Raw genomic sequence first — 21,706 nt, forward strand, 5'->3', positions numbered from 1 at the left:
AACTTGGTTGATGATATCGTCGCTCAAAACTAGTGAAATAAATGCTTTTCTTGTTTGGTTCGGATCGACTGCATCTGCTGTGTCCGTTCACTCAAATAGCGTGGTGGTGCTCTCTCTCACAACGAGACCCCACAAGTTGACATTTGGACCGTTTAATGAAAGCTGTACGATCTTGCTCTGAGGAAAAAACACAAGCGTTTCCATAGACTTTTGCAAAAGGTCGTCTGCTGAACAGTGACTCAAGAATATCCAAGTCAGATTGTCATCTCACAGTTGTTCCACGATCTGACGTGAACATTAAGTTGCTTCTTTTGTAGGTATATATTCAACGTTTTGTCAAAAAGTACTCGCACTACAGAATACTCAAACTTTTCCATCCTTTGTCATAAATAAAAAATATTGGCGCACACCATTGCACGCGATCAAGGCACACTTCTTTCTCAAGACAGGCCAAGCTTTGTGCAATTTCACTGCCTCAAAACGTCTTTTGAAATAAATGTGAAATGGATGCACTGGAGCAACTTTCATCGTCCACAATAATTCTGCTTCAATCACGGAATCGTGCTTTCTGCATTTTTCACCAAGTATCGCAGTTCGAGAGAAAGTTGCCGTGCTTTCACACTGACACGTAGCCTCGGACGTCAGATTTGCCGCATGCATAATACTTACAACGAATGAGCAGCCCTCACCTGCTGCTGCTTTGGATCGATGCTTTGCACCTTTATGATGGCTCTTTTTGGCATAATGCACATTTGGATGAATCGCTTGGTCACACCAAGTTTTGACATTCCGCGTGAAGCAGCCTGGGGAACTAATGTTGTCAATATGAAGGGTATTCAAGGATTTTAAGGGGCTGTGCGATCCATGTAGTATACACTGAGCTGAACCACACAGCTACAGCAGGTTGAGCAGAGGGAAGCAGCCAACCAGAACTACGAGTTGCCAGCAGCAGCCATCAGTAATACCACGTTACTTGGAAAGGAAGCAAGGTGACGTAATGGACTAGGCAGTACGCTGCCCTCTCTTGCAAAATGAAACGATCCGAGGGGTCAAATATAGTGATAGCTGAATCTACGGTTCTACTTTTGCCTTTCAAAAATTATTTCCGCTATGTATTCCTGGGAGCAGTGATGGCAGTGCCTTTTTACTTTTTGGAGCATACTTTGGAGCAGGAAAAGTAGTATTTTGGAGCAGCCATAAGCGTTTCAGGAGCTAAAGAATAATGATAATTTAGAGAAACAATTGGTGTTTTAGGAGCAGATATTATGTTTGCTATACATTAATAGGAGTTCAGAGCATTATCGAAGCATCCCATAAATATTATTATTTCTTAAAATATACATTTAACAGACAACAATCAATGTAAATTTCATGTAGCATACAATGGCAGGTTGTCAAGATGTGCTGTAAAATGAGCTACAATTTGAAATACTAGTACTTACGGCAGAAATCAATCATACCGAAAAAGCTGAGTACGATTCTGAAAGTTACCACAGCCCCATGTAACTGTTGCCAAATAAGCAGTAATCGGTATGAGATAAAAGCAATCCTGCTAATTTTTACATTTCACCAAATTAGCCTGCTTGTCTAGCTGAGAAAAAAAACACAAACACATGAGCTAAATATGTTTTTGTCGCACAAATGAGATCAGAGTAGATAATGCTGCGCACTAGAATCACACTGGGATGATAGTACACAGATTCTTTTCAGTTTTTTTAGGACCTATGAGTCAGTCAAACAGCAAAAGTTCAATCATTCTCATTCTCTCCGCATCATTTCAGAGCAGGAGCAATTACTAACAGAAATCACTGTTTGCAGCAGCATGGAGCAGCCATTTTCTTTTAAAGCAGTTTGGAGCCATTGGAGTAGCCCTTCCATCACTGGTACATAGTGTTTAAAAGACCGTTAAACTATAGCTTACTTTTCATGTTTTCTGGCACTTGGAGTTCTTTCATGAATGTTTGTTTTTCTCATAAAAGTTTCTCGTATTCTTTTCGTCCTTGTCGTGTGCTTAACATCTAGAGACCATGACAGAAGCACAAAAAATTTGATCGCGATGTCCAGAAGTAGTAGAGACAGATATTCTGGCAGCACGCGGGAAGTTATTGGTGAAAATCCTTCAATTACGCGCCGCGTAACTCTTCCAACGAGCTATTACCAGCGTTCTTGGAACGGACAACGTCTGCTGATGAATCCCCACCACAGTTTCATGCTACCAATTGGACTAGCCGTCACGAGTCGATGCAGAGAGCGCCTTTTGCCGTTAGGCAGATTTGCACAACACAAGTTGCGTCAGCACTAAACATAGCACCATTGATTATTGAGGATGCACGCTCGACTACTGTTTATTCAGCAGAATAACTTTGGGTACATAACTGTGACTTTGGTGACCCCGAGAAAAAGGTGCACATGTTTTGACGCGCCGACAAGAATATTGCCGGTGATAGACGCTTCCACATCTAACTTTGCCACAGTTTGGAGCTGGAGTCCCCAGCAGCTGCGAAGCAACTGACCACGGCGGCGGTCAGATCTGCAACGCAGCAGAGGGTGCTAAGAATCTCTGGATCCGGACAGGCCGCCATTGGAACCTGAACTTGGCAACGTTTAACGCTAGAACCTTATCTAGTGAGGGAAGTCTAGCTGTACTATTCGAGGAGCTAGAGAGTGTTAAATGGGATATAATAGGGCTCAGTGAGGATAGGAGGACAGATGAGGCCTATACGGTGCTACAGAATGGGCACGTCCTTTGCTATCGGGGCTTGGCTGACGGAAGAGAACTGAGAGTGGGGTTCCTAATTCACAGAAACATAGCTGGCAACATAGAGGAATACTATAGCATTAATGAAAGGGTGCTAGGTATCGTAATTAAACTGAATAAAAGATACAAGATGAAGGTAGTACAGGCTTACGCGCCTACATCCAGCCATGATGACGCTTCAGTTGAAAGCTTCTATGAAGACGTGGAATCGGCTATGAGTAACGTAAAAACACAGTATACTATAGTGATGGGCGACTTTAATGCAAAGGTAGGGAAGAAGCAGGCTGGAGACCAGGCAGTAGGAGATTATGGCATCGGTACTAGAAACGCCAGAGGAGAGCTACTAGTAGAATTCGCAGAATGCAATAATTTACGGACTTTGAATACCTTCTACCGAAAACGAGGAAACCGCAAGTGGACATGGAGGAGCCCTAATGGCGAAAATAAGAACGAAATAGACTTTATAATGAGTGCACACCCTGGAATCGTGCAGGATGTGGAAGTGATTGGCAAGGTACGATGCAGTGACCATAGAATGGTACGGTCTCGAATTCGCCTAGACTTGAAGAAGGAACGACAGAAACTGATACGCAAGAAGCCAATCAATCAGCTAGCACTGAGAGGGAAAGTACAGGAATTCAGAGTGTTGCTGCAGAACAGGTACTCGGCTCTTAGTGAGGAAACCAACCATAGCGTAGATACAATGAATGATAATCTGACGAGTATCATTACGGAGTGTGCAGTGGAAGTTGGAGGCAGGGTAGTAAGACAGGACACTGGCAAGCTTTCCCAGGAAACGAAGAACCTAATTAAGAAGCGTCAAATCATGAAAGTGTCAAGTACAACAGACAAAATAGAACTGGCAGAGCTTTCGAAGTTGATTAATAGACGTAAGGTATGCGATGTAAGAAGGTATAACATGGAGAGAATTGAACACGCTCTGAAAAACGGAGGAAGTGTCAAAGCATTGAAGAGGAAACTTGGGATAGGCAAAAGTCGGATGTATGCACTAAGGGACAAAGAAGGCAAAATAACTACCAATATGGATAGGATAGTTAAAATAGCGGAGGAGTTTTACAGAGATCTGTAGAGTAGCCGAGACAACCACGACCTTAATACTATAAGAACTAGCAGTAACCCAGATTACACCCCACCAGTAATGATAGAAGAAGTCAGAAAAGCTTTGGAGAGCATGCAAAGAGGCAAAGCTGCTGGTGAGGATCAGGTAACATCAGATCTGCTGAAAGATGGAGGACAGATTGTGTTAGAAAAACTAACCACCCTGTTTACGAGGTGTCCCCTGACGGGAAGAGTACCAAAGTCTTGGAAGAACGCTAACATCATCTTAATACATAAGAAAGGAGATGACAAGGACTTGAAGAATTACAGGCTAATCAGCTTGCTCTCTGTAGTATACAAGCTATTTACAAAGGTAATTGCTAACAGAGTAAAGAAAACATTAGAATTCAATCAACCAAAGGAACAAGCAGGATTTCGAACAGGCTACTCAACAATTGACCACATTCATACTATCAATCAGGTAATAGAGAAATGCTCAGAGTATAACCAACCACTATACATAGCCTTCATAGATTACGAGAAGGCGTTTGATTCAGTAGAAATATCAGCCGTCATGCAAACACTGCGGAATCAGGGCGTAGATGAAGTATATATAAACATTCTGGAAGAAATCTACAGGGGATCAACTGCTACAGTAGTGCTTCATAAAGAAAGCAACACAATACCAATCAAGAAGGGTGTAAGGCAGGGGGACACAATTTCCCCAATGCTATTTACCGCGTGCTTACAGGAGGTTTTCAGAAGCCTAGAATGGGAACAGTTAGGGATAAGAGTTAATGGAGAATACCTTAGTAACTTGCGCTTCGCCGATAACATTGCATTGCTGAGTAACTCAGGGGACGAATTGCAACTCATGATTACGGAGTTAGACAAGGAGAGCAGAAAGGTGGGTCTTAAAATTAATCTGCAGAAAACGAAAGTAATGTACAACAACCTCGGAAAGGAGCAGCGCTTCGAGATAGGTAATAGTGCACTTGAAGTTGTAAAAGACTATGTCTACTTAGGGCAGGTAATAACCGCAGAGCCTAACCACGAGATTGAAGTAACTAGAAAAATAAGAATGAGGTGGAGCACATTCGGCAAGCACTCTCAAATTATGACAGGTAGATTGCCACTATCCCTCAAGAGGAAGGTATATAACAGCTGTATCTTGCCGGTACTTAGCTACGGAGCAGAAACCTGGAGACTTACAAAGAGGGTTCAGCTTAAATTGAGGACGACGCAGCGAGCAATGGAAAGAAAAATGGTAGGTGTAACCTTAAGAGACAAGAAGAGAGCAGAATGGATTAGGGAACAAACGGGGGTTAAGGATATCATAGCTGAAATCAAGAAGAAGAAATGGACATGGGCAGGGCATGTACCGCTGGTCATTAAAGGTAACTGACTGGATTCCCAGAGAAGGGAAGCGGGTTAGGGGGAGACAGAAGATTAGGTGGGCAGATGAGATTAAGAAGTTTGCGGGTATAAATTGGCAGCAGCAAGCACAGGACCGGGTTAACTGGCGGAACATGGGAGAGGCCTTTGTCCTGCAGTGGACGTAGTCAGGCTGATGATGATGAATCTTTATTCTCAACCTCAAATAAAATCGAATGCAACGCGCACCTCTCTACCGATAAATAGAATCCAAAAATTGCCTGCGCATGAAAATGAACTTGAAACCGCGTTGACAACAGCCTCCCGTCAGAAGAGTCAGACGCAGTGTGATCGCTATCACATAATGCGACAGACTACAAGTTTGCATAGAATGTCTTCGTGCACGACTGAGCTGAGCGCGTTGTAATTTGTTGGCTTGTGAAGTGTAACTAGTGACATCCCGCTGTTATTATGAAGGTTGACGTCAAGTGAAAGTAATTTTGCACGGTGCAAACAGCTGCGTCGCGCCCTTATGGGTGTGCAAGCCAGTGATTGCGAGTGTAACAGAGGCAGGAGATCACCTGCATGTCGACCAGAAAGAGATTTCACGGACCTAAAACGTGAAAATAGGTTTTTGGCCTGCTGAAGCTACTCTATGTAGATAGTGCTTGAATAGGTAACGAATCCAGACAAGTACGCACCCAAATGAGGTGTATGTAGAAGCACATGAACCATTGGGAGAATATATTTTCTATTCAATGAAAATCCCTTCCTACTTTTCCTGTCGTCAAACTTGGATTACGCAAATTCATCTTTTGCCCGCGTGGATATTTGGTCGACGTTTGGTTTGAGTGAAGGTGCTTTTTTTTTCTTTTCGACAAAACCTGAAAGTCGTTGTGAGATGCGGTGTCGGAGTAAAACTGTTGTATAACCAAGGTTTTTAGTACATTATTTCTATGAGAAATTTGCCCGGACCAAATCAATTTGTCGTAAAATGCAAGTCGTTGTGAAACCAGGGGACGTATAATCGAAGTTGCACTGCATCTGGTTCTCACCTCGGAGTTCCATAATTTCGTGTGAACACCATCAAGCTGTTTTCTTTGCAAGTGTAGTGCCGCGTTACACACGGAGAAAGAAGCGAGTAATGTGTCAGCCACGTGCAAGACAGAACATTCTCGGCCATGGCTAGGCTGGACACGGCACCTGCAATTGCTTCTGTCTAGGCCAGCGTCCCAATAAAGCTGCAACCATAGAACGGCCTTGGCAGCTGCGATCCCGTCTCATTGCTCTACATTTAGTGTCCATGGATGCACAAACAAGCGACCGGCGATAGATGCTCAACACATCAATGCACGAACTTCACTAGCTTGAATTCGCTTTCAAATAGAAGTGAAAAATCATCACTGCTGATTATAAGTCGACGGCTTATTCGAGATAAAAATATTTACAAAAAAAAGAGTGACTAACACCGGTGCCACACACACAGAAAGTGGACGAGGAGATGACCGCCATCATAGGTGTTTTTCGAAGGTCGCAGGTTTAAATCCAGCTGGTAGGAAGATATCTTTTCGTCCAGTTTTCTTTTTTCACATTTACATTCCAATTACTTCTAATAACATCCCCTATACTTTCTCTAGCATTATGGTCTGTTACTTCTCACCAATTTTGTGTCTAACGAAAACACAAGCCCTTAGGTTTGCATTTGGTAGTGAAGGCATTCAGTTCCCAAATGACAATTTCTTCAGTGGAGCTGTTACACGTCCAAAATAGATTACATTTGACTTCATGATGTCGATCACAACATAATCTGTATTGAGCAATTGTAAAGTAGTAATAAAAAGTAAATATGCACTTACAAGCTTGATACACCTCTGAGAAAAATTAGGGGACCTTAAAGCTTCGCCTTTAGGAGTTGAATGCCAAAGTGACATCCAGTTCTTAGTGTGTACTTCAAACCCTTAGTGCATAAAACCTTTTCAAATTCACTATGCACCCACTACATGGCTTTAAGAGAATAAGTGCAGTAGTGTGCGTGTCTTTTGTAGTGGGGTACCGGCTTTAAACCATGAAGCCATTATGATAATCACATTCTGATGCCCGTCGTCAATGGACGCTACCACCCATTATTACTGCAATATTTCATGTTGCATTGTGAAGATGAAAACTACTTTCACTGTATTTCAAGCAGAGGAAGTTCTTTTCACTGTTTTCACAAGCAGACACGTGGCCGTGTGGTAAAACATCCGCTTGCCACGCAAACGACCCGGGTTCAATACCTAGTTGGACCCAAACAACCCTGGTTCGTTCCCCACTTTGCTCCAGGTTTTTTTATCAGCTGTTTATTTTATTTGCATCGTTTCAATTTTTCAGTCGCGCATAAGATGATTTTTCACTCACAACCAACAACACCGACACCGACACGGATGGCAGAATTTCTGCAAAACGAGCTCTTTAACACTGTTGCGTTAATAATTAAACATAGAAAGAAGTATATTATGCTGTCACTACCTCGTTGATTTGTTTCACGACATTGCAATCGACCGCAAAAAACTAAGCTAACGCTACTTGGATCATGAGTGTAAAAATAAAATGGCGCCGTCACATCCAAAATACAGTGCCTGCTAGCTGAAGATTTTCGATGCGTGATAAGTGCAAATACAAAACGTGAAAAGATTGTTTCCACCTGAGCAGAATGTCGTTTTATATAATCTATGCATTTCATCAGCTGTGCCATCAAGAGTATGCATTTCCCATTCAAACGAGTTCTGCATTAGGCAGTAAACAATGGCATTTGGGCAAACGCCATTTCGTTCGTCCATGTGTCACCTCGTAAATGGCATTCCATCTGAAAGAAGTAAATGCTATTTCTTCTGCCTGTGTGGCCCGGGTATAGTATTCAAATAAATAGACTAGAAAGACATGTTCGATCAATGCAATGCAATAATGCCACGGAAACTAGGGGTACTGGTCCGTGATTTTTCTGGCGTGTGCGACTATTCAAAAGCTTTTCGTCACGAGCGCACAAAAGGATTGAAGAACAACCTGACCCTCAGGTTGAGCATGTGACAAAAACGCACCTGGTAGATGAGGTCAAGCACTTCTGGTGCAGTCTCCAGCAGGCAACGCTGGTATAGCAGGCGCAGCAAACAAGGCAACAGAGGTGGAACCCATTCGCTAAGTGGCTGCAAGAAGAGAGATCAGATTAAGCCTACCAACAGAGAAAGTAAACTTGGGTGGGGGGGTTTGGCCTAATTATAATAATGTACACTGCAAACAGTGGAAAAGTGAAAATAAATGTAGTGTGAGCAACAAAATTCAACTGCATTTATTCACAGGAACCTTTTCCCAGAATACTAGAAACATTTCATCCAAGCTAGCACACAGCAAGACTGCTTAAGAACAATGATGCATCAGAAGTACGAAATTGACTGAGATGTAGTGTGCATGAAAATATTCTTGCAACATGCCTTTTCGAAACCCATCGTGCACGATGTCTTTCAACTTGTGCTTTAGTGCCTCCAAGCATAATACGCAAATATTGTTACGAATAAATATAGCACCTGGTACTATATAAACTCTTTATTTAGGGCGAACTTGTGCCCGCAAACTCAAAACTAAAAATGGTCAGCCAAAATGTCTCTTGCTCGCTGACTTGAACTTCGTCGGTCTCTTCATCTGCCCCTCGAGTCTGAAAGCAGGTCCCGTGGCGTAGTATCGTGGCGCATGCAGGACGGCGTTCCATGGCGCAGCTTTCTTGCTACTTGTGTGGCGGCTTTTACGAACACGAATTGTGGCACGCGTCTCCTGCGATAGTCGAGCTGTGGCATTAGTCCCCCTCCTAGCACGCATCGCCCCTATGCGTAGAGCCGGCTGACAGTTTCTAAACGATAGGACTTGTCCTTGTGTTAGACGACGTGAGTCAGTTCATTTGTTCAGTTCCTGTCATAGTTCGGTTTCATACGTACTACATAAACAACTTCAGGGAGATTCCTGCGTCGTGTTGTGCATACTTGACCTTAAGGGATCACTTCGTAGTTTAATGGGCCTAACTGACAAAGAACCCTGTAAGGGCCAAAATAGCGCCGCATAAGCTTTTCTGATAAGCCACGTGCACGTAAAGGCGTCCAGACCCACACTTGGTCTCCAGGGGAGTACCGTATTTTCCGGTCTATAAGTCGCACCCTTGTATAAGTCGCACCCCCCTCAAAATAGCAGTTTATCCAGAAAAAAACGTATATAAGTCGCACCGGTGTACAAGTCGCACCTGCTCACCCGGCCATCGAGTGCCGCGTCATGAAAAAGCACTACGAAAATTCATGCTAGAGGCGGCCGTCGTGCTTGCAAGTTTCCAGCTGTTTGCACACACGCGTGCAAGCTCTTCCCAACATACATAAACACAATATTTTCAGTCTGAAGTATCTTTATTGCGATGACTAGCAGCATTTATTCAAATCCATCGAAGTCTTCTTCTTCTGAGTCGCTGACAAATAGCGCAACTTTTTCGGTTGTACTCCGGGCACGCCCTCCGGCACATCACTGTCGTCCTCCGACTCGCTCGATTCGGACTCAACATCGGTCACGCAGGGGATCAAACCGGCCTTGCGAAAGCCCGCCACAATGATCTTGTCAGATATTGAATTCCATGCTTCACTCACCCATTTCGCCACATCCCCTAACTCAGCGCGTCTCATGCGCCCCGTTTTAAGGAAGCTGTGTTCACCCTCCAACATCCATGATTCCCACAAACGTCGCAAGCCGGCCTTAAAGCTGCGATTAACCGAAATATCGAGTGGCTGAAGCATCTTTGTCATGCCGCCGGGTATGATTACAGACATACAATTCTTCAAACCGATCTTTTTTTTTGACAACGTCGGTGATATGTGCCCGCATACTATCCATCACCAGCATTCCTGGCTTCATGTGGAAGAATCCGTCGGGTCGACGTGAAAAACAGAGGTCAAGCCACACACTCATCATTTCTTCGTCCGTTCAACCCTTTGTGTTCGCCTGAACCACCACTGTAGAAAGAAAAATACCTTTCGGCAAGGTTTTTCTCTTAAAAATAAGCATGGGAGGCAGCTTGGTGCCCTCTCTGCAGCAGGCGAGCACAACGGTGAAGTGAGACTTCTCGTGGCCTGTTGTCTTCACCGTGACAGTCTTTTGGCCTTTCTCGGCGACCCTTCTCCCAAGCGGGGTGTCGAAAATCAACGGTACATCATCTATGTTGATAATGTGGCTCGCGCTGATGTTCTTCACTACTTCCTCCCGCACGAATGAGCTAAAGCGTTCCAGCTGCACCTGGAAGTCGTCAGGAAGCTTCTGACACACTAGTGCGGGCTCTCATCACAAGCTGATTCTGCCGCATAAAGCGGAAGCACCACGACGGACCACCATTGAATCCCACAGCGTTTGTCTCCGCTGCCAGAGCCTTCGCCTTCAGGCGCAGCTGCACTGTTGATGAGCCTCTTCCTTCGGCTCTCTGTTGCAGCACCCACGTTCGCAGGCTACACTCTAGGTGCGGCCAGCGTGCCTTCTTGCCGTGGTTGGCCTTCTTTGTAGACGTCACTGTCCGGAGGACGCTGTGGGCTTTGCGCCAGTCCCGGATCATTTTTTCGGCGACATCAAATTCCCTCCCTGCAGCACGATTTTTATGTTCTTCGGCAAATTTAACTGCGCGCAGCTTGAACTTGGCATCGAAACTTAGCCGACTTTGCCTTCCATATGGAGCCATGGTGCGGTTGTCAGATGAGCGAGGCCGCTGAGCCTACACCACACGCTACGACTGGCACAACACACGCGACGCACGCACCAAAGCAGCCGCGAGTGCGGACGGAAGTGACAGCGAAGTAAGCGGCTCGGAAACCCAAACTCGCCTTTCATCATTTAAAAATTTTAAAATCCCTGCACATTTTCACCCCTCTTTGATTATTTATTTTCTGTGCTAAGCTATATCAGCTGTGTTATTTCTAGAGAGTTAATTTACCACTATTTTTATTTTCTTGTAAAATGCGGTTTCTGTGCATGGCAAAAGCGGGCGCACGGCAATATCCAGGCTGCCGAAGCGCCGAAGCGGCCGAAGCCGCGGCATCAAACCCGATTTTGACTGTACATAAGTCGCACCGTTGTATAAGTCACACCGACGAAAAATTCAGAAAAAAAACGCGACTTATACACAGAAAAATACGGTACTGCATGTCCCTTCGTCTTAGATTGTAACGGTGCACGTCGACGTCCTGCTGTTGAATGATGCGGTTCTTCTGCCCTTTCTACATATTCGCTTATGTCAGAGTCCTCTTCATTCGTGCTGTTGACAGGCAGAATCGCGTCGAATGTCGTTATTACTGTCCGACCATAAACAAGTTGAAATGGCGTGAAGTGGGTTGTCTCTTGTACTGCGGTATTGTATGCAAACGTAGCATATGGTAATATGGTGTCCCAAGTCCGATGCTCGACGTTTACACACATCGCGATCATGTCAGCAAGCGTCCTGTTCAGCTTTTCAGTTAAACCGTTAGTTTGCGGATGGTACCCGGTAGTTCTTTTGTGATCGGTGTGCGTTAGTTTCATGACAGACTGTACTAGCCTGGCAGTGAATGCAGTTCCTTTGTCAGTTATAAGGACTTTAGGTGAGCCCTGTCGCAGCACTATCTGGGTCACAAAAACTGAGCCACTTCATTTGCCGTTCCTTTTGTGAGAGATGACGTCTCGGCATACCGGGTCATGTAGTCGGTTGCTACGACTATCCAGCGCTTGCCGAACGATGACACAGGAAACGGTCCTAGCAAATCTATTCCGACCTGCTCAAACGAGACTTTCGGTGGCTCTATCGGTTTCAAAAGACCTGCTGGCTTTAGGTGTGGTACTTTGCGTCGTTGGGATTCTCGGCATGATCTTACATAATGCTGTACTGAATCCATCAAATTTGGCCAGTAATATCTCTGGCGAATTCTTGCCAAAGTCCTACTAATGCCCAAGTGACCTGCCGATGGGTCATCATGACACGCTTCTAAAATTTCCGTTTGCAGTGACGATGGTATCAGCAGTAGGATCGTTTTACCGGTGTGTTAAAAGTTTCTCTTGTAGAGAACGTTGTAGCGGAGGACGTAGGAATGTAGTCCATAGACGAAAACTCGCGGTACTTCGACTTGCTGCCCCTCTAAGTATTGAATGAGCACAAGTAATTCTGGGTCCATTCACTGATCATGAGCCATCTCCGACACATTCACAGCTCCAAGAAATGCGGAGTCTTGTTCATGCTCAGGAGACGAGGTCTGGACTGGTGCACGTGACAAGCAATCCGTGTCATTGTGCTTGTGGCCAAACTTGTAGACTATGGTGATGTCATATTCTTGTAGACGCAGGCTGCATCTAGCAAGTCTTCCGGAAGGATCCTCGAGGTTCGCAAGCCAGCACAATGAATGATGGTCACTGACGGCTCGGAATGGTCTACCGTATAAATATGGACGGAACTTACTGATGGCCCATATAACTGCGAGACATTCCTTTTCCGTAGCTGAATAATTATACTCAGCTTTCGACAGAGTGCGGCTTGCACAAGCAATAACTTTTTCTTCCCCGTTTTGCCACTGAACAAGAATAGCACCGAGGCCAACGTTGCTGCCGTCCGTATGAATGTCTGTTTCGGCCTCTTCATCAAAATGAGCGAGTATGGGAGGTGACTGCAAATGCCGTCGAAACTCAGAGAAGGCGTCTTCTTGCTCTTGGTGCCAGATGAATGGCACACCTTCCTTCGTAAGCCGTGTCAGTGGTTCCGCAATCTTGGAGAAGTTTTCAACGAAGCGCCTATAGTAGGCACGAAGCCCTAGGAAACGTCGCATAGCTTTTTTGTCTCTTGATCTTGGGAAATTTTCAACCGCACTGATCTTATCCGGGTCTGGGCGGACACCGTGAAAACTGACAATGTGCCCGAGGAACCGAAGCTCCCGGAACCCAAAGTGGCACTTTTCGGGTTTGATCGTAAGTGCAGCCATGCGAATAGCGTCTAGTACCGTTCTCGATCTCTGCACGTGCTGCTTGAACGTAGTGGAAAAAATTACTACATCATCAAGATAGACAAGGCATGACTGCCATTTGAGGCCGGAGAGCACAGTGTCCATCATCCTCTGGAAGGTAGCGGGAGCAGAACACAAACCAAATGGGAGTACTTTGAACTCGTAGAGTCCATCGGGTGTCACAAATGCCGCCTTCTCACGATCTCATTCGTCGACTTCTATTTGCCAGTACCTGTTCTTTAGGTCAAACGATGAAAAAAAGTGAGCACTGCGCAGTTTATCCAACGTATCGTCAACTCGTGAGAGTGGGTACACGTCCCGCTTCGTGATGAGGTTGACTTTTCTGTAATCAACACAGAACCCCATGGTCTTGTCCTTCTTCTTCACAAGTACTACCGGCGATGCCCATGGGCTTTTGGAGGGCTGTATGACATCGTCGTCGAGCATCTCCTGTACTTGCTTCCTATCGCCTTGATCAACTCCACAATCTGGTCTTTCTGCAGAGATGAAAGCTCTCAGTCAATATCTATTTTCTCGACGACACTGTCCACTGTTGAGGGCGTTGTGGGCACTTTTTCTATTGTGCAAACATCTGAGACTTGTACGAAGTCATGAAGCGATGCTATGACTGTTCCCTTCGCCACATGCTCTACCTCGTTGGTAAAGTTAGTCAATAGCACATCAGTATATCCGTTCCACAAGTTCACTAGACCTCTCGCCACGCGTATCCCCTTTGTGAGTAGCAGTTCGATATTTTCATCAGCTAGTCCGGCATATTCACGAAAAACGTCGCTTTTCGCAGAAACTGTCATGCTGCTACGTGGCGGCACTGTCACACCTTCATCCACAATACGAAGAGACGAAACAATTGGTTGCTCCGCAAGACACACGGCAACAGCGTTCTCTGTAGAGAAATAAACTTGGGATTTCTGCAAGTCGATGATGGCACTGTTTAATAGCAGCAAGTCCATGCCCAGAATTGCCTCATGGGAACATTCGGGGAGAACAATAAAACTGCAGACGTACACATGGCCTCTAATTCCCATTCTCGCTGTGCACAATCCTACGGGGCTGGCTAAGTGCCCTCCGGCGGTGCGTGCTGTATTTACTCGCATAATCCTCGCACTTTTTTTGCCGAAAAACCGATGCTTAGTTGGGGGGTGCGAGAATTACGGGGGGAAAACTTTCCCTGAGAACGTACAGAGCAAAAAAAAAAAAACGAAGTGGCCGCAAATTGGGATTCTCACACCAGCAACTAACAGCAAGCTTTGAGAAGTACTAATTAAGCGTTACCTCAACAATAAAAGCAGAGGTTCAACACAAGGCAAGATTTATTTGAGACACAAAAAGTGCAAGCAAATAGTCGAGATTTAGAATAGCATACGCAAAGCTTGTGGGCGCTGCGGGCGTAACGCTAGCGTTCGTCGCTGAACAGGAGCCCTCAAAAGGTAAGCGTAGGACGTCAGTATTGGGCTTATGGCTATTTAACAGAATCGTCCCCAGTTTCCTTCTGACGAAATAAAGTTTACCATCAATCCCAGTTTTAGGCACACGGCAGCCCCAACGTGTCTTGGTTCCGAAGGGCCTACCGGTGGCCCTGTTGCCGTCCTTTAGTGCCGTTGTCATCTATCACTTGCAACTTGAAGCAGCTGTGTAGCTTCAGTATCACACCATAACGTGCATAGATTACGGACACAGCATACAAAATACGCCGCAACGCGCACTGGCCACTTCGGCTTGGCTTGGATTGGATTGAATCTGCGTGCAGTAGTACTCTTGATGCTTAAGAGATAACTCCAAATGGCGTGCGCTATCATCATCAGTGGCTGGAACGAGCAGACGACACTATTGCGGCAATTTTCGGGGGTGCGATAATTACCCGAGGAAAAAAAAGAAATCGTATTTTTCTTGGGCGATGTGGGGGGTGCGAGAATTTTTATTTTATTTATTTATTTATTTATACAATACTACAGGCCTAGGGCGGCCCAAGCAGGAGTGGTTTGTTTGTATATCAATGATGAAAACCAGATTTAAACAAAAAAAAAGAAATACAAATTGAGAGCAAGAAGAAATAAGCAATGAACAATCGAAGAAAACACCAGAGAACAGGAGAGGACTAATCAGTGCATATTTCAGACATATGGCACATAAGAAGGTAAAAACCAAAACAGAAAAAAAAAAGAAAAAAAAAACGAAGCAAGGCAGCAATGATCATAACAGTAGCCTAGCACAGATTTTACACAACTAGATATGGGAAACCAATCACAGGATAAAGGCACCGTTACAAATTTATTCTGCGAGCTGGTTAAATAACTGAAGCACATTATTTGATAAGAAGGTTTCAGATGGTAAGGCATTCCAATCACTTATGGTGCGCGGGAAAAAGGAATGTTTGAATATGTTTGCACATGCAAAAATCGAGTTAAATTTAAAAGGGTGAAAGTTCCTGGTGGGTCTATGGGGGCAAAAGGTTTAGATAAGGAGCGGGGTCGAGTGCAAGTTTACGGTTCCAAAGCTGATAAAGAAATTTTAGTCTTGTTATTTTACGGCGGCTCTGTAAGGTCATGATGTTGTTTGTTTGCATTAAAGAGGTAGGCGAGTCATGTCCGCGGTAAGGATTATATATGAACCGTACAGCCAGCCTCTGAATTTGTTCAAGTTTGTTAATGTCTTTTTTAGTGAACGGGTCCCAAACGACACACGTGTATTCAAGACGAGGCCTGATTAGCGTGTTATATGCAAGAAGTTTAACATGGGAGGGGGATTTTTTTAGTTTGTGACGTAAGAGGCCGAGCTTACGTTGATGCACAGATTTTGTCGATATGCATTGACCAGGTTAGATTATTTGTAAATGTTGAGCCGAGATATTTAAAGCTATTGGTTTGAGAAATTTCGACTCCCTTCACAGAGTAATTGAACATAAGAGGACATTTTTCATTAGTTATGCGCATGTACACCGTTTTAGTTTGGTTAAGCTTCATTCCCCAAGTGTCGCACCAATTAGATATTAAATTCAGGCTGTCGTTGAGGGTAAGTTGGTCATTAGTTGATTCAACAGCTCTGTACAGAAGACAGTCGTCCGCAAATAAACGAATAGCAACGCTTTCGTGCACACAAGAGGTTATGTTGTTTATATATACCAGAAATAATAAAGGCCCCAGGACACTTCCCTGACGCACTCCGGAGTTAACTGATCCAAGATCTGAAACGTGACCACTGACATCAATAAATTGTTTTCTATGTTTAAGGTATGAGGCAATCCACTTTATTAGAAGATGCGGGACATTAAGTGTATTAGGTTTATAGAGAACACCTGAATGCGAAACCCTGTCGAATGCTTTGCTTAGATCTAGGAATACTGCGTCAACTTGGCCGGACTTGTCGAGAACTGAAGAAAAGGTATGCACAATAGAAACGAGTTGAGTGGTAGTAGATAGGCCCTTACGGAAACCATGCTGGAAGGGTGTTAAAATATTGCGGGAATTTAAAAAGTCGACCAGATAGTTGGAAATAATATGCTCCATGAGTTTGCTGAAGGAATTGAGAAGCGAAATAGGGCGATAGTTAGTAACGATGGCTTGATCGCCAGTTTTAAAAACAGGAACTGTACGTGCAATACGCCCCTTGGCGGGGACAACACCTTCAGAAAAGGAAAGACGGAATATAACAACTAGAAATTTAGCTATGGATTCGGCATACCGATAGATAAACATGTTTGGAATCTTATCAGGGCCTACAGAGGATTTCAATTTAAGATTAAGTAACATTGCAACTATTCCTTCATAACTGATAAAGTCAGAGTTCAGTCCGGTTGCATTACGTATCTCTCCAATATCATTACAAGGCACTGAATCAGAATAAACGGATTGAAAGAAACATTTAAATTCATTCGCAATCAGCTGTTCATCAGTTATAGTTTGATTTCCTATTATTATGGTATTAATGTCGTCACGCCCTCTCGCATTTAGGTGACGCCAGAATTTTGAAGGATTAGTTTTAATAAAATTAGACAAGGTGGTGGAATAGAAAAATTGCTTACTCGCACGAATTTTATCCACTAGTGTTTGGCGCAGGGTTCTGGATAAGGAATTGTTTACCTAACGTTTTTTCAACCTTTTAATCTTGCGTACTAAATGAATGATATCGCGATTGATCCACGGGTTTGCGCGGCGCACCTTCTTCATTTTCACGGGAATAAAGTTATCGATGCAGAAATGACAAATTGTTTGGAACTTGTCCCATAGTAAGTTAACATCGTTATCGGCGAAGCTGTCGAGTTCAAAGTCTAAATAATCAAGAACACTTTCGTCGTTAGACCTACTGAAGTCTTTTACAGTTTTTTTGTCAGAATCATGCCCTAATCGTCCACCCAGTTGACACGTAAAAATTACAATTTTATGATCAGACGAACCGTCTACCACTGCAACATCTGTTTCAGACAAGGTGGCACTGTAAAACACAAGGTCAAGAATTGAAGAAGAATTTCCTTGTACTCGCGTAGGAATGTTTACGGCTTGGTTAAGATTGCATGCAAGCATAATGTCGAAAACCAAGTGGTCATCGGAAGAGGGGGAAGATAAAGAGGGCCAGATAATATTTGGAAGGTTGAAATCTCCGGCAATAATAATGTTACTTTTAGAGAATCTGATTATGATCATATAGTTTAGTCAAGAAGGAGGAATCAGCACAAGGCGCCCTGTAAACCGCAATTAAAATAAATGACTTGCCATTACAGCTCATACGCAGGCATAAACTTTCATGGCCGTCAATCTGATCTAACGGATCAGCACTTACGTTACACCTAAGAACAACAGCAACGCCTCCGCCGTGCGAAGGCCTGTCCCGCCTATGAATATGGTGGGAAGGGGGAACAATATCAGAATCGGGTATTCCATCATGAAGCCAAGTCTCCGATATTACGGTCACGTCAGGATCATGGGTTAGCAGGACAAATTCGAGTTCACTAGCTTTATTTACAATGCTTCTTGCATTGATGTTCAAAAGACAAAAATTATTCGGGGGGATGGCAGTAGATTGTCATGTACTGACTTCGGGGCCAACAGTGGAATAAATTTTGACATGCGCGTTTTTCACATCATCCCAAATGTACACGTCATTGTCAATGTGAAGCTTATCGTTGAGAAGGTACACGTTTTTGCCGCTGTCTTTATCTGGTTTGGCACTTTCCCGCAGCAACTTCCTTTTTCGGAGCGTTTGCAGAGAGTAGTCGTTTTCTATGAATATCTTGGTGCCTTTCAATTTCTTTGCGTTTTTGAGGATATTCATTTTTTTGTTAAAGTCTTGCAAGTACAAAATTACGGGACGACTTACACCCTCTGGACGATTTACACCTTTTTTTCCAAGTCTGTGAATTCTGCCAGTTGAGGTACATTTCACACCCAACTTTTTATCAAATACTTCGCTGATTACTCGAGTATGAAGATCAGCGTCGGATTCATTCTCTACTTCAGATATGCCAAACACCACAAGGTTTGAACGCCGACTGCGATCTTCAAGATCAACAAGCTTTTCAGAGTGTTGGGTAACAGATGAACGTAGAAGCGTTAGCATGTCATCCAAGGCAACATTGTTTGAGGGTATAGACTTCATGCTCTGAAGAGACTTGGCTATTTCGGCGACTTGAGAGTTAAATGCGGCTATAGCTTCGTTTGATGCAAACAACTGTGCATTCAATTCAGATATCGAGTTAAAGATTTTTTCCTGTCCTTCTAGAATGAGCTTTAAAGTATCAGCATGCGGGCCAGGGTTAGTCTCAATATCTCGGCAGAGCAAGAGTTTACAAACCAGAAGGCAGTCATACACCATAGTCATACATGTCCGTGGGCACGGCAGGATAATAAGGAACCTGTTGTTAGATCGTACCGAGCAGTAGGAACTACCAACCTGGGCAATAAACAGGACGGGCTTGGTGAGCATAGTTGATTTCACATCGCCGTGCCCACTGAAGTAGAAGCGTGCGAGTGCGAGGATTACGCGAGTAAATACGGTATCTGCGGTCCAGTCAAATGAGTGAGCACTTTCTTCAGCTTCTTTGCGAGCATGCTACTTATTACTGAGTAGTCTGCACCTGTGTCTATTAACGCTATGGTTTCGACGTCGTTGATTCTGACTTGTAGCTCGGATGTCACGTCACCATTACTGCGCTTGTCTGTCATTGTGTCAGTGTTGTCGTCTGATCCGGTTAACGATGGAGGGTTTTCAGTTTTCCGAAACTCAGCAGCCCTGCCTCCACAAGTCGGTGATTCTAGTTTTCCCGTCGCGGGCTTGGTGAACGACGCCTCGGGAAAGTACATGATGGGTGTGGACTTGGCGACCTATTGCGCATTGGTGTAATCGACCGTGATTCATGTCGCTGAGTGTTTGGAGAGGCATAGCGCGAAGATAAAAATTCTTCGATTTCGTAAGGGCGCTCACCGTTACGAGGGCAGGGTGCATTCACTGAAAGCCACGTAGCCCGACCCGACGATAGTGGCACGTCCGATAAAGATGACCTGCCCCCCCACAGTGGTAGCAGAGGGGCCGCCGGTCTGCCGTGCGCCATACATCATTTTTGCGGGGTCTCGCTTCTGGCATCAGCAGTGGCGCACTGCAAGGAAAGGTCGGTAGCATAACGGGAGCTTGTGCAAAGTTCAGGCGTCTGATGTCTTTCCGTACGACTTGCGAGTACGACAGCTGTGGCTGAGGTTCCGGTTGCGTGTGGTGGGGCACCTGAGGCTGCGGTTGAATAATTGCTTGCCGCACTTCTTCACGTACAACGTCCACGATTGAGGGCATCGCTGGAGGACTTTGGAGCAGTTGCAGTTTCTGGAGCTCCTCCTTAACGATAGCCCTCACCATTTCCCGGAGGACGTCAACGTTGGAGGGGAGGGCTGTTGACTCCGCCCTGACTGAAGAGACGCTGAAGTCTCTGTTGTACAGTCGCGTACGTTGTTGTAGTGTTCTTTCCATGGTCGTTGCCTCGGACCGGAACTCCGCCACTGTTCGCGGTGGATTACGCACCAGGCCTGCAAAAATTTCTTCTTTTACTCCGCGCATTAGGTGCCACAACTTCTTCTCCTCGGCCATGTTTTGGTCGGCTCGGCGGAAGAGCGGCGACATGTCTTCTATGTACATGGCCACGCTCTCGTTATTCCGTTGGTTTCTCGCCTGAAGAGCAGCCTCTGCCTTCTCTTTGCGGTCAGTGTTCGGACAGGTTGTGATTAGCTCTTGTCGGAAGTCATCCCACGACAGCAAAGACGCTTCGTGGTTCTCAAACCACGTACGTGCCGAATCTTGCAGGGCGACGAAGTTTACGGGTTTCGTCCCAACCTTTCAAACGTGCAACGCGCTCGAAGCCTTCAAGCCAGTCCTCGGCGTCTTCAAAGGTCTCACCGTGGAAGACCTCTGGTGTACGTGGTGAATCCACAATGAGGTGAGATGGAGATGGCATTGACTGGGTGGCCATCGCAGTGGCGCTTGTGCTTGAGGTCTCGACAGGTCCTGATGGGTCAATTAGGGGGCCAAACTCGGGCCGCTCACCTCGTAGTCGGCGACTCGTGCGTTGGTGCACAGGTGTTAATTCTGCTGGCTCCAATCTTCTGGGATCTGGGCTTCTCTACCTTGCCGGTGGTGGGTTTGGAATCATACCCAGCTCCTCCACCAGATTGTTACGAATAAATATAGCGCCTGGTACTATATAAACTCTTTATTTAGGGCGAACTTGTGCCCGTAAACTCAAAACTAAAAATGGTCAGCCAAAATGTTTCTTGCTCGCTGACTTGAACTTCGTCGGTCTCTTCATCTGCCACTCAAGTGTCGTGCCGGTCCCGTAGCGTAGCATCGTGGCGCGTGCAGGATGGCGTTCCATGGCGCGGCTTTCTTGCTACTTGCGTGGCCGCTTTTGCGAACGCTAATTGTGGCACACGTCTTCTGCGATAGTCAAGCTGTGGCAATATGTATTTTTTAAAGTATGTTCCCATATTTCTATAAATCTTCTTAGAGTTTGACCCAGAACTGATTGCCTCGTGTTTGTCTTAGAAAGGGTTATTCAAAAACACACTTCCACAATGTTGGGCAAAAAAGTGCAACTAATCACAATTTAATTATGAAAATTACCCAAAATATGACCCCCACACAAAGAATAAGTACTGATCCCTTGATACAAAATGAAAATTGTTTGGCAGAAATCTAGATGTACAGTAAAGCTGTGAACTAAAATCTTTGTGCTGTCATCAAATGTGAGCGTACTATGGCCAAAAAAACAAAAATTCTGTAGTTTCAGATGGTTGCGCCCCAGTTGAAACCTCAGCATATCAAAACTTGTTAGTGGTTTTCGATTATTGTAGTTCATTGCAAAGATTAGTGGTCCATAAGGAAGCATGTGAAGTTTTATTGAAAAATACTGGATCATTTAAAAGTTATGACTTCTCATGGAATAAAAAAATAGGTCAAGATGAAATTGCGAGAAAAACAAGAAAGAAGTCTTCCAAGCGTCGAACAACAC

General features: G+C 44.8%; 1 protein-coding gene across 9 annotated transcripts in view; it reads right to left on the reverse strand.

The window, feature by feature from the left end:
• Hel89B (histone acetyltransferase 1) overlaps positions 1-21,706 on the reverse strand; it is a 913,881-nt gene that overhangs the window by 649,715 nt on the left and 242,460 nt on the right. For all 9 annotated transcript variants that reach the window (XR_012888773.1, XR_012888774.1, XM_037419311.2 and 6 more), the window contains one exon: positions 8,269-8,373. Coding sequence is in view for 7 of the 9 variants with exons in the window: in XM_037419311.2 (XP_037275208.2) it covers positions 8,269-8,373 (105 nt within the window). In the remaining 2 variants the exon portion in view is untranslated. The remainder of the gene's footprint in view (positions 1-8,268; positions 8,374-21,706) is intronic.

This window comes from Rhipicephalus microplus, unplaced genomic scaffold (genome assembly GCF_043290135.1).
Source record: "Rhipicephalus microplus isolate Deutch F79 unplaced genomic scaffold, USDA_Rmic scaffold_16, whole genome shotgun sequence".
In the NCBI taxonomy this organism is placed as follows: Eukaryota; Metazoa; Arthropoda; class Arachnida; order Ixodida; family Ixodidae; genus Rhipicephalus; species Rhipicephalus microplus.